The 12710-nt window shown below is 33.9% G+C and overlaps 1 protein-coding gene across 5 annotated transcripts in view; it reads left to right on the top strand.

Moving 5' to 3' along the window:
• LRBA (LPS responsive beige-like anchor protein) overlaps window positions 1–12710 on the top strand; it is a 766566-nt gene that overhangs the window by 148599 nt on the left and 605257 nt on the right. For all 5 annotated transcript variants that reach the window (XM_010597205.3, XM_064267558.1, XM_064267557.1 and 2 more), the window contains exon 22: window positions 11397–12461. In XM_010597205.3, the coding sequence (XP_010595507.2) occupies window positions 11397–12461 (1065 nt within the window). The remainder of the gene's footprint in view (window positions 1–11396; window positions 12462–12710) is intronic.

The raw sequence follows: 12710 nt of genomic DNA, 5'->3' as shown, positions 1-12710 counted from the left end.
GTTTAATTAAAATGTAAATTAAGGCATTTAAAAGGTTCCAAGTATGAGAATTGTTCAAAAACAATCTTTTTCAAAATAAATAAAATTAAAACCTTTAGGCACTGTATTTTTTCTGTACGCATATTGCCATATGGTACAATGGGTCAGTGACTTATAAAATGGAACAAGTAAGGGCTCTTCACACTTGAATTGAAGATATAACATGAATTTGTTGTTTTAAGCCACTAAGTTTGTAGTAATTTGTTATAGCAGAAATAGGACACTAAAATACCTATAATGTCATTTAAAGTCCCTGAAAAAAAAATGAATTAGATATTTCTCCTAAATGATGAAATTGAGTAAAGTATTTGATTATTTTGGATTATCTAAAATATTTTAAGATTTTACTTAATGTTAAAAATTTGATAAAGGGGCTTAAGCATAAATTTCAGTCATTTTATATAAGAATAAGTATGGTTTACGTTGAGTAAAAAGCATGTGGAAATAAGTTTTTTCAAAATTCAAGTATTTTAAAAAAACCCTAACATATAAAATGGTTCTTATTATTTGAGCCACATATGTGCATATACATAAATGTGTGTGTGTGTGTGTGTGTGTGTGTGTGTGTGTGTGTGAGAGAGAGAGTTAGCTATCTGGTAACATTAAAAATAAAGGCTACATATTTTTAAAGAAGTTTTAAGAGTTACACAATTTTCATACTTTATGGATTTTTAAGAGTGAATCCTTTTTATTTTACACTTAATTATGAAAGTATTCTTTAATTTTAAAATCTTTTAATCAAATAGTATTAAAGCTTTTTAAAAAGAATATGCACTTGCAGGAGGAAATTTGGGACCTAATAAAAATGCACATAGACATACACACAAAACCCGAAAATCACTCATTATCCAAATACGTATATATAACTGGAGCACTGGTGACACAGTGGTTAAAAGCTCAGGCTGCTAACCAAAAGGTCAGCAGTTCAAATCCACCAAACTACTCCTTGGAAACCCTATGGGGCAGTTCTGCTCTGTCCTGTAGGGTTGCTATGCGTCAGGTTATTTATAACATGTTAACATTTTAGATTAAGACCTTCTAGTCTTCTGTACATAAATATGCACACACACATAATTACTTTTGCTGTTTATAACCTTATCTCATTTAATGATATACTTTTGACGTGAATTTTAATGGCTACATATTATTAAGCATAATAATACATTGTATTATGGAGAAGATAAATTTAAAGAGCAACAGCTGTAGCATTAATGTAACATATGAATGGCCCCAGACCACTTAGACTTCGAGGAGGGTGTGATTAGGTAAATGATTCAAGTTTAGTTTTCACATTCTGGGATTCTCCAAAATTTTATTTGGAAAAATTAGTGGAGGTAATATTTAAAAAAATCTATTGATTTATATTATAATATTTTACACATACCCCATAATTTAACTTTCCTTTTTTTTTTTTTTGTTATCGAGCAGTGATGAGCCTGCTCCTATATACATCTCTCTTATTTTGTATGGTAAATTCTTATAAGTGGAACTTTGAGGAGAAGGATTCTGCACATGTTTTTTAAAGTTTTAGTAGGTATTACTAAATTGTTGTCTAAAAATTTATACAAATTTATACTCTCACTAGATTTGCCTGAGAGCACCCTTGTAGTCTGTTCTTTAGAAAACAAATTTGGTCACAATGACTTTCTTAAAAGAAGAAAAGATTAGTAAGTTATTAACTTTGAAATTATATTTACTGTGCCTATCTTCAGCTATAAAGTTGGGATAATACTACCTATCTCATAGGGTTATTCTTAAGATCAAGTATGTTGATATATAATAAATGCTTAGAACAATGCCTGGCATACAGTAAGCATTCAGTATATCTCATTTATTGCTACAAGTATTTCAAGAAAAAACATCTAGTATTGTCCACCAAAATGGGCTTTACTTAGTGTATATTGCATGTGGACTTTTAAGCATATTGGAGAATTGAGGCGCAGCTATTGACTAGCTAGAAATTCTGATACTTTAAGGAATTTGATGCAGAATATTTTTTTCTTTTTAAATAAATTTTGCTTAAAGAAATTCTAGAATGTTTTCATGTGTTAGTATGATATGTTATAGAGTTTAAAAAAAAATACTAAGTGGTTGAAAGGCTTCTGCTTAAATTACATCCTCACTTGGTCTTAATAAGGAAGTGTTGCTCAAAAATCATTTTATGAAAGAAGAAAGTCCGTTTTTATATTTTCTAGGATTGTTTTCTAAAGAAACTGAACTTTAGAGCAAAGGCTCCAACTTTGTATAATGTCTGAATATTAGATCAATTTAAATTCTAGGAGGAAATGATAATGTGAGTTTACTTTTCATATTCTTGATTTCTCCAAAATTCTATTCAGAAAAATTGATGGAGATAAATTTTTGAAAACATTTAAAATTAACTTAAAAATCTTTGAGAATAAATAGCTTTATATAATATACCATAGATATAGTTTTCTGTATAACTAAAATTTTTTGATTGTTATGGAAATATATATATACTTTTGTCAATTGATTGACAAACGTTTTTAATTTTGATGAGGCTTGTGTATAGTTTAGTATGTATACTATTATAAAAATTAAACTACTACTTTTAAATTTGCTTTTGCTGTTTTTTAGGCAGGTTGTATATAGGTAGGTCCTTCTTTTTTTCATCTTTTCCTTGCTAATTGGAGATGCAGACTTCATTATATACTAATATAAATACTGTATGTATTTAATTGGTCCAATAAATGGTATTGGGACTATAGGAGATCTATCTAGGGGAAAAAAAAAAAGGTTGCATCGCTAGGAAATTTAACAAACAGATCAATTAAATGGGGGTGGGGAATGGAACCATAAAAGTACTAGAAGAAAATAGGGAATTCTTTTGTGACCTTGGAGTTTTCTAGTTATGCTTTAGAATCTGGAACCATTGAAGAGAGAGAGAGAGAGAGAGAGAGAGAGAGAGAGAGAGAGAGAGAGAGAAATAAAATAAAAATGTTTACTGCATTAAAACAGACAAACAAAAACTCATGTGGCCAAAAAACAAACACAATACCATGAACAAAGTCAAAAGGCAAATGACAAATTCAGAAGAACTATTTAGAAGCAAAACAAAGACAAAATTCTTAATATATAAATCTTCCTAGAAATCGATAGGAAGAGATAACCCAATAGAAAAATGGACAGAGGATGTGATTACACAATTATGAAAACTAAGTAAAATATTCAACCTTCTCATAGTAAGGGACTAAAAATTAAAACTACACTGAAATTGTACTTTTCACCTATCATATTGGTTACAGATATGATATACTCTATTTATTGGTAAGAGTGAGTGAAACTGATACTCACATTGCTGGTGAATGGCAATTTGGCATCATCTATGAAAGTTAGAAATGTATAGAATCTTTGGACATCTGCAAATTTATCCTATGTTGTAGCATTGTTCATAATAATAAGTCTGGAAACAACCCAATTCAATCATTTTTCAGTATAAAACAGGTTAAATAATATGACACATCCATCCAATAGAATATAATTTGTGGTAAAAAGGAACATGGAACTTCTTTATATATTTTTTTCTTCTCAAGTACTACATAGATTTATCACCAATATCTACTACCTACTGGACAAAATATTTAGACTTTTATGACTAGCCTCCTCATCTGTGAAACGAGGATTTTAGTAGGATTTATTTGCCTCTGAGAGTCGTGTGAAGTTTAAGTGCTACATTTTACATGTATAGTCATACTTAGCATGTGTAAGCAATGATTGTTATTATTGAGAATTAACAGTATAGTGTGGAAAGGATTAACAGCATGGACTTGGGATCCCGCCTGCAAGGGTTCAAATTCATATTCTTCTGCTTACTAGCTGAATGAAGGTGTGGGAGTTATTTAACTTTTTGGTGCCTCAGTTTCCTCCTCTGTAAAATGGGGACAGTACTACCAAACTCATAATGATTTCAGATTAATAAACTAGTACATAATACACTTAGATTGGTGCCTGCCGCATTATATAATGTTAACTTTCTCCACTAGAAAGTAAGCTTCAGGATGGCAGTGGTTTTTATGTATTGATCACTGCTGTATCCTGAGTGCCAAAAATAGTGCCTGTACTATATTAGTGTTCAGATGTTTGTGAAATGGCTGAATTTGGAATGATTTCCAAGATACATCCAATGAGAAAAAGAAAAGTGTGAAACAGTTTCTGTTATTGAGGTTTGTTGGTAGAATTTTACATTTGTGCATATATGGACAAAAATGCCCTTGGAGGATACATAAGAAATTAAAAACTGGTTGCCTGTTTTTCTTGCGGAGAACTATGCAAGTAGGAACCAGCGGTGGGAAGGAGACTTTTCATTATGTAATGTTTTATATGTGAACTGTACGAGTGTATTACCTATTAAAATTTTTAAGTTTATTGCAGGAATGAATGTATAGTGCATATTGTATAAATTACTTGTTTTCTATATGTGATTATTCCCTTTATTGAATTTATAAGACTCTTTTCGTAACTAATAAGTCATTTTCTTAGGATAGCATAAGCTGTATTTTTGATATTTCTTCAATGAGGTGGTATTAGGGTAGCATTTAGGAGCTTGGGCTTGTACTAGATTACCTAGGTTTGTAACCCAGGTCCTTTGCATAAGATAGCTCAATAAATATTTCTAGATTGCTCTTATATTTGTTACCTTATACTATAGTGGCAAGCTGTTGGATCAGAGTCTTTAATACTTTTTTGTGGTGGTAATCATTTTGAGCTATGTTCATTGATATATGGGAAGATCCAGCTATTTTTTAAATATATATCTTAATTATAAATTGTGGGAAAGTTTGGTAGCCTAGGAATTGTAAGTTAACATACCATATTCAGCTGGTATTTCCAAAGTAAAACAAAATACAACAAAAAAGATTCATTTGCTTAAAAATAAAGCCAGTTACTAAACATTGCCTAACATTATTTTTCAAAGTCTAATTTTTTTTATAGGTTCAAATTGTTATATATGGCTTGAAAAAGTGATATTAATCTCTTGATGATTGTATTTACCTTTTATATTCTAAAGACTAAATTTGAGTGCCAATTAAGTAGAAATTAATGGCAAAAGAACTCTTGTAGTTACTAGCTCATGAGTCTCTTTAGTAGTTTATAGAAGTGCTTTCCAAACATTACCAACAGCTATAGATTAGCTATCAAATGAGTGTGAAGATTAATGACTGGTCTTTTAGCTGGGTGATTTAGAACAATATCTGGTAACTAATTGGGAATTATCAGTTTTAAAGTCACAAATACCTTAAGGAAAACAGCATCAAAAAAGATAACAACAATGATAATTGCTTAGTTGCCATTAAGCTTTTAGACTATTGATGTAAATTACTGGGAAGTTTAAAAATGAACCAAATTCAGAAATTGAAAAGCATTTCTAATATTCATTTTTACAGATGAAAGAGTAAACAACTTGATTTGCTTAGGAAAGATAAGACAGTATTTAGAACATGATTTGATACCTGTGTATAACACAAGAGGGAAGTGTGTAAGATTCCCTATGGCATATTGAGAATGTATTTTGTGAAAATGTACATTGCTTTGAATTGAAATGTGTATTTACATGTTTGCTTGAAATTTTAACTTTAAATAATATTTCTTGATTTAACTTTCCAAATGGCCAGTTGAAAGTTAGTCTGCTGGTCGTGAATATAGGTAGAAGATGACAAAAAAATATATTGTGTGGAATTAATGAGAGGTTTTTTTTTTTTTTTAAATCAAAATGTTGAAAGGCTATGAAGGGTCATGGGAGCTGTAACTTAAGGAAATTCTAGCAGTAGCAGCACCATGAAAACAAATCTGTAAGAGATAATTTGTGATAGCAAAAATATGTCTTCTGAGGGCACTCAACAACAGCAGCAATGTCACAAAGTAGGATTTGGGAGTCCAAAAGGAATTCCTCAGGTTGTTTATAAGCCAGTAGGAAGGGTCACTTCTCTTTAATCGACTATATACCATGGCTACAATAAGATATTATACGAAATTTTTGATTAGCTGATACTTGTATGTTTTTGTTGCTAGTTACTGTTGAGTTGGCTCCAACTCATGGCAGTGCCATATACAATAGAACGAAACATTCCTGTGCCGTCTTCACAATCATCGGTATGCTGTAGCCCATTGTTGTGGCTTCTGAGTATTTTGAGTGCCTTCCAACCTAGAGTGCTCATTTTCTAGCACTGTATTGGACAGTATTCTGTTGTGATCCATAGGGTTTTCATTGGCTAAGTTTTGAAAGTATATCACCAGGCCTTTCTTTCTTGTCTGTCTTAGCCTGGAAGCTCCACTGAAATGTGTCTACCATAGGCGACCCTGCTGGTATTTGAAATACCGGTGGCATAGCTTCCAGCATCACAGCAATACACAAGCCACCCCAGTGCTACAGACAGACAGACGGTGGTAGACCACCATATTAAAACCAAAAACCAAACCTGGTGCTGTCAAATTGATTCTGACTCATAGCAACCCTATAGGACAGAGTAGAACTGCCGCATAGAGTTTCCAAGAAGTGCCTGGTGGATTCAAACTGCTGACCTTTTGGTTACCAGCCGTAGCACTTAACCAGTATGCCACCACGGCTTCTGACCACCATATTAGGAATCTTTAAAAATCATTAACGTGAGAATGCCAATACTTTTCCAGGACTTTGTATTTTATTGTTGTTTTCTATTAAATTCATATCCTATTACCAAATAACTCACAAATGTAAAATTATTTGTTGTATTTAGCCTTAGTTAGGTAGAGAAGATATTAAGGTTTCAGAATATCCCTAAAACCTCTATTGTGTTCCAATTTAGGATGATAATCGACATCCATTTTAAAAATAAAATAGTTGTAGGATTTTGAAAATTATCATATTCTTTTAACATCCTGAATAAGTTTTACAGTGGCAATTATGTGACTTCTGTCTCTTCATTCTTAAGTACATTTTCTTTATTCTTCAAAACAATGAAATTTAGTATAAGAACATGCTTGGTCCTGAAATAGGTGACAGGTTTTTTGTTGGTAACTTTCCTTTGTAATAGGTATATCAGTAGAACCAGGGGGGCAGCAGTATTTTTTTCCTATTAGAATATTCCTGTTGATGTTGTCAGAGGATGATAACTCACCCTTCCTCTAATAATTACCCAGAGTGTCTGCTTACTGTAACTTGGATTGATTTTCAATTTTGGTTGCTTCGTTTGATTTTCTCTTTGCATTCTGACACCTCACACTGTTTAGTTTTTACTTACATGTCTCTCCAGTTGTTTTCAGTGGTCATGTCAGTCTCTCTAACTTGGCACTTTGGAAAGCTGGTTCAAAATATACTTACTTTAGTTAAACGTTTATGATTGTTTTAACTTAATGCCTTTGCTTTATCTTTCATTATTTATATACAGTTGGTTCAGATTTATTTGCACATGTCTGTGATCGTCCTGTCCTATTTTTTTTTTGGTGATCATCCTGTGTCTTAGTTACCAGTTGCTGCTGTAACAGAAATACTGCACATGGGTGGGTTTAAAGAACAGAAATTTATTTTCTCACAGTTCAGGAGACTAGAAGTCTGAATTCAGGGTGTGACTCTAGGGGAGTGTCCTTCTTTGTTTATTTCTGCTTCTAGTACCTGGCACTTTTAGAGCCCTGGGCTTGTAGATGCATCTGCCAGGTATGTCTGTCTTCCTCTGGCATCCTCCCCCTCTTTGTCTGTTCTAGTCTTTTTATAACTCAGAAGTGATTAGGTTTAGCATCCATTGATATGACCTCATTAACATGACAAAAGAAAAACCCTGTTTGCAAATAGGATCACATCCATAGATACAAGGGCCAGGAATTCCACATACATTTTGGGAGGGGAGGGGAACATGGTTTAATCTGTAACACCCTGACATGTTGTGAGTGGTATTTTGTGTGTTCATTTGTCCTTAATTATTGGTATATTTCATGTAATAGAAAACTTCTGTTTCTTAGGTAACCCATCTTGTGATTGTCACTATCCTGTAACATTTACTTTGTAAATTTTAACTGAAAGCACATAATTTTGCTATAGGATGGTTTGCTAGGTGCTTGACTGCAATAAGACCTATCTTTGTTTCCCAGTTTATAGTCAAAGACTTGGCCTTCCAACTATTGACCCTGGGTGTAAATAACAAACAAACCCATTGCTGCTCCTTGGAAACCCTCTGGGGCAGTTCCGTTCTGTCATATAAGGTCGCTATGAGTCAGAATCGACTCAGTGGCAATGGGTTTTTTGATTTTTGGGAGAACAATTTGCAAATATGCTATGGTCTGACTCAGTTTTTATTCTCACAAAACTATAGTGCTGTTTACAAGAATATGTTATAGGAAGCTGCCTGGAGTAGTATTAAAAAATATCTATAGCCTTTATAAGGAACCCTGGTGGCCCAGTGGTTAAGCACTCACTTCTGAACTGAAAGGTCAGTGGTTTGGACCCCCCAGCCGCTCACGGGAGAAAGATGTGGCGGTCTGCTTCCATAAAGATTACTGCCTTAGAAACCCTGCGGGGCAGTTCTACTCTGTCCTACAGGGTTGCTGTGAGTTGAAATCGACTTGATGGCAATGGGGATTTTTTTTCTTTTTTAAATATAACCTTTATGTTTAATTATTTTTCTTTTGTTAAGGATAATAAAATATAACATTGCTTTATTCTAAAACAAAAAAAGGAAGAAATTTGCTTAGTGGTTTTGTAAAATAGATATTAACTAGATGAAATTTTTTTTTTAAGTAAGTAAAGGTTGCTAAAAGCCAGTATAGTCAAAAGAAGGCTTTTGTATTGATCTGGCAAGTTGAACATAAATGTCTCATTTTATTTCCTCTTGAAACCCTACTAAAAATGCAATAAAAGGATTCTGTAAAAATATGTTAAGCCCACAGGATGGTGGGAATAGGAGAGGAGAAAACAGCAATAAAATTTTGACTCCAGGAAGGAGATATGTAAGTTGTGTTAATTTAGCTATCTTGGCAAAGGTGAATCATAAGCTTAGCGTACTGAAAGCTAAGAACTAACTTCTTTATACTAGAAAACCCTCAGAATTCTCAGGAACTGCCAGCCTCAACTGTGTCTGAAACTAAGGGTTAGGAGTTGTGTGTGCTAAAAGCAAAGAACACTCGGGAAAATTGTTGAAGGAACAGTTTGTTATCTAGATACCTGGGATTTTTTTTTACCCCTACTTCATGCTATTGAAATACTATCCTACCCTATTCTTGCAGAATTCCAGTGAGGTTTAATTCAGAGGATCTCTGGTCTTGTGTAACATTACCATAATGTGGGAGGGCTGCAAAATGAATGCTCACTTCCCCCGCCCCACTTCCTCCTTCCCCTTGTTGGCTTCTAAAGTGCAGGAGATTGGAATGTACTTCTTAGGTTATCTATGTGCCTTTCTGACCAAAACCTTACCTGTATAGTAAAGATGAAAGTTGATATGATTCACCTACTGTTCTATGAGCTTTCAAACCCTTGCCTCCTTCACCTTTCCCTTCCCAGCTCTGACTTCGTCTCCTGCGCAGTTCTCAGTCCACTGGTTTATCGTTCTTGAACATGCCATGCTTATCTTGGCTCCAGGAACTTTGCATTTGTTCTTCCCTCTGCCTGAAACATTCTTCCTCCTCATAGACACACAGTTTACTGTCTCACTTTATTTTTGTTTCTGTTCAAATATGACATCCTCAGAGAGGCCCTCCCCAACTACTTACTAAAATACACCTCCCCACCTAGTCTTCTATCCTTCTATTTTCTATGCGCCCACTCCCTTTTTAAGCTCTTAGTACTGCTTGACATTGTATTACATATTTGTGCGTGTATTTTCCTTCTCCATTAAAATATAAGCTTCATGAAAGCAGGAACTTTGTGTTGTTCATCACACAGTGCCAGGCCTACTATAGATGTCAGTGAATTTTTGTTGACCAATGAAACAAAAACTTGGACAATTAAACTAAAGAACCCAACTTAAGGACAATTACGGTGTAAAAGAAATTGATATTTTGTTAATGTTACTGTGTTATTTTACTTATTAATTTGATATGCATACATTTCTTCTTGAAGTACTCAAAGTTCCCCGAATTATTTATAATTAAGAAATGTTTGTTCCTCAAACATCTTTTATTTTTAGGTGTATCATATTATGTTGTGGATGTACTACATGTATGTCATAAGTAAAGGCTAGTTAACATCTGAGGAAGGAAGTTTACGCATTGTGTGTTATTTACACTTTGCCTTTTACCCAGCTGCATAGCGCGTGCTCCTCTGATTCAAAAAGGCCTATGGATCTTTGGGCATAAAAATTCAACTTTTCCTTTTCTTGTGTTATTGTCTACTACTATATTCTCATACTAGGGCTCCATAAAGGTTTTATGAATGAATGTTTAATTTGCTATAAAAGTTACAACATAGGCTATAGGAATGAACAATTCTGGCATTAATAAATTACAATTTTGCTTATACTTTCTGGGTGTGTTGTACTTTATCTGGTTTGCTTTTGGGGGAGGTGGTTTCCCATTGAAACACCAGTGGCTATCAGATAATGCTGGCTATGCGATAATAATCTTTGGGGAGGAATGAATAAATAAATCCTTTGACATTAACAAAAGCAGTACTATCTTTTATTCTTTTCCTGTAATCAGTTTTATCCATTGACTTGAGTAACAAAGTTGATATGGGGATGTTAACAGTGCCTAACATATACTAGTCACTCATGTATAAGATGAATGAATGGATGCATGGTACATGGATGGCGTAACTGGGACTTTCAGAGCATTTGTGACCAGTTCAGACTTTGAAAATTATGGGTGACCTTTGGGAAAGGGTTTTTTTTTTTTTTTTTAATTGTTAAAGGAATTTGTATTCTTTGTCTTAGTAATGAAATGTTTTACTAGCTTCACAGGCATATGGAGAACTGCAGTAATAGTGGTATGACTGGTTGATATTTTTGATCTCTGCTGAGGATAAATCATGGGGAAATGGGATTTCCCTGCATTTGAGGAAACAATGTGTTATCCAGTGCACAAAGCACTTCCCAGTTATGGAGAAAACAAGAGTGTAAAGTATAAAGAAAAGAAGAGTATATTCTTTTTCTTCCTGTGCTTAAGTGTATAAACAACTATGTTCTTGGTGCAGTTTGATGCCATGCTACTTGATGGCATTAAGATTGGCTGTCATTTTTCTTGAGAATTAAATTTTTGTGGTTGACTTACTTTTTATTTCTCATTTTACTAAAATAAGGACATTTAGGTAAGCTAAGTTTCATTGCATTATATAAACCATGTCTTTGAAAAATTATTGACAATATATTATTTTATGTTTTCTTCTATATATTCTTTTTTATGTGTATTTAACTGATTTTACATTTTTTATCTAGGTCGCTTTTGAAATACACAAAGAAAACCTTGCCAATGTATTTAGGGAACACCATGGAAAAGTTGATGAAGAAATAGGGCCATGTTCTTCAAGCCTGGTCCAAGCAGTCCCTGACATTAGCAGGGATGTTAATGCTTCAGAAGGATCCCAGCAATTAGATACTAAGGATTCTCCTGCCTCGTCTGATATCATCAGAAGTGATGATGAAAAATCAAATATTGAGAAGACATATCCGGTAGACTCTGCATCCAACATTGAATCACAAACTCACAGTCTATCTAACGAAGAAAGGAAAACCGGACAAGAAAATCAGGAGTTACCAGATAATGTCACCTTAGAAGAAACACTGACAAATGAGACAATGAATGCAAATGATTTAGAAGTATCTTCTGAGTTAATAGAAGCTGTGACTGTCTCCTCTAATTCTTTTAAAACAACTGACAAAGATATAATGACCATCAGTGAAGTAACTGCCTCCTTAAGTTCTCCTTCAGAAGAGGATGCCTCAGAGGTGCCAGAAGTATTGGATAAGTCTGTAGTAGAGGAAGAAGACGATGAGGATTATGTGGAACTGAAGGTAGAAAGTAGTCCTCCTGAGGAAACCAGTCTACCTCCTGAGCTCCAAGATAATAGTTTGTCTGTGGCTGCGTCAGAAGCCAGTGCAAGACTGGACTTGCCCAGTAATGACTGCAAATTAATATTTCCAGAAGAAGAAACTGTTACTAAAAAGCAAACTGATTCTGAAACTCAAGATTTTAAAGATTCTGGGATCTTGACTATGACAGCATCAGAATCATCAGCTACCTCACCAGAAAATGCTGCTTCCCAAACAACTATACAGTCAGACACTGGTCAGATGCTTGAGGAAGAGAAGAAAACAACTGACCTTGCTAGAGAAACCAAATTAATTAATGATTGTCATGGTAATAGCTTAGAATCTCCTGCTCCTTCTGAGCAGAAGATTGCCAAGTTGGATGTTTCCAGTGTTGCTACAGATACTGAGAAACTGGAGTTGAAGGCCAGTACAAACATGGAAGTGCCTCAACCTCATCGACCTGTACTTGAGGTGATTACTTGTATTGCCTTCTTTAAGTGTGTTTGCATTGAGTTAAAATGCAGCAAGTGGATGTACTTTACTTTTATTTTGGAGTTGGTTAATATGCAATTTCATGTTTTTGGCACAAGGTTTGACATTTTGTATGAGTGCCTTAAATGGAAGCTTTTGTACTTTTTTTTTTCCCCACCACAGCACCACCAAAAATTACCATGTTAATGTTTCAGGATTAGTATAATTTTCATTTATAAAGCAAACATT

Source organism: Loxodonta africana, chromosome 13 (genome assembly GCF_030014295.1).
Source record: "Loxodonta africana isolate mLoxAfr1 chromosome 13, mLoxAfr1.hap2, whole genome shotgun sequence".
Taxonomy (NCBI): Eukaryota; Metazoa; Chordata; class Mammalia; order Proboscidea; family Elephantidae; genus Loxodonta; species Loxodonta africana.
The sequence above is the reverse complement of the archived record's forward strand: the minus strand, read 5'-3'. Positions and strand labels throughout refer to the sequence as shown.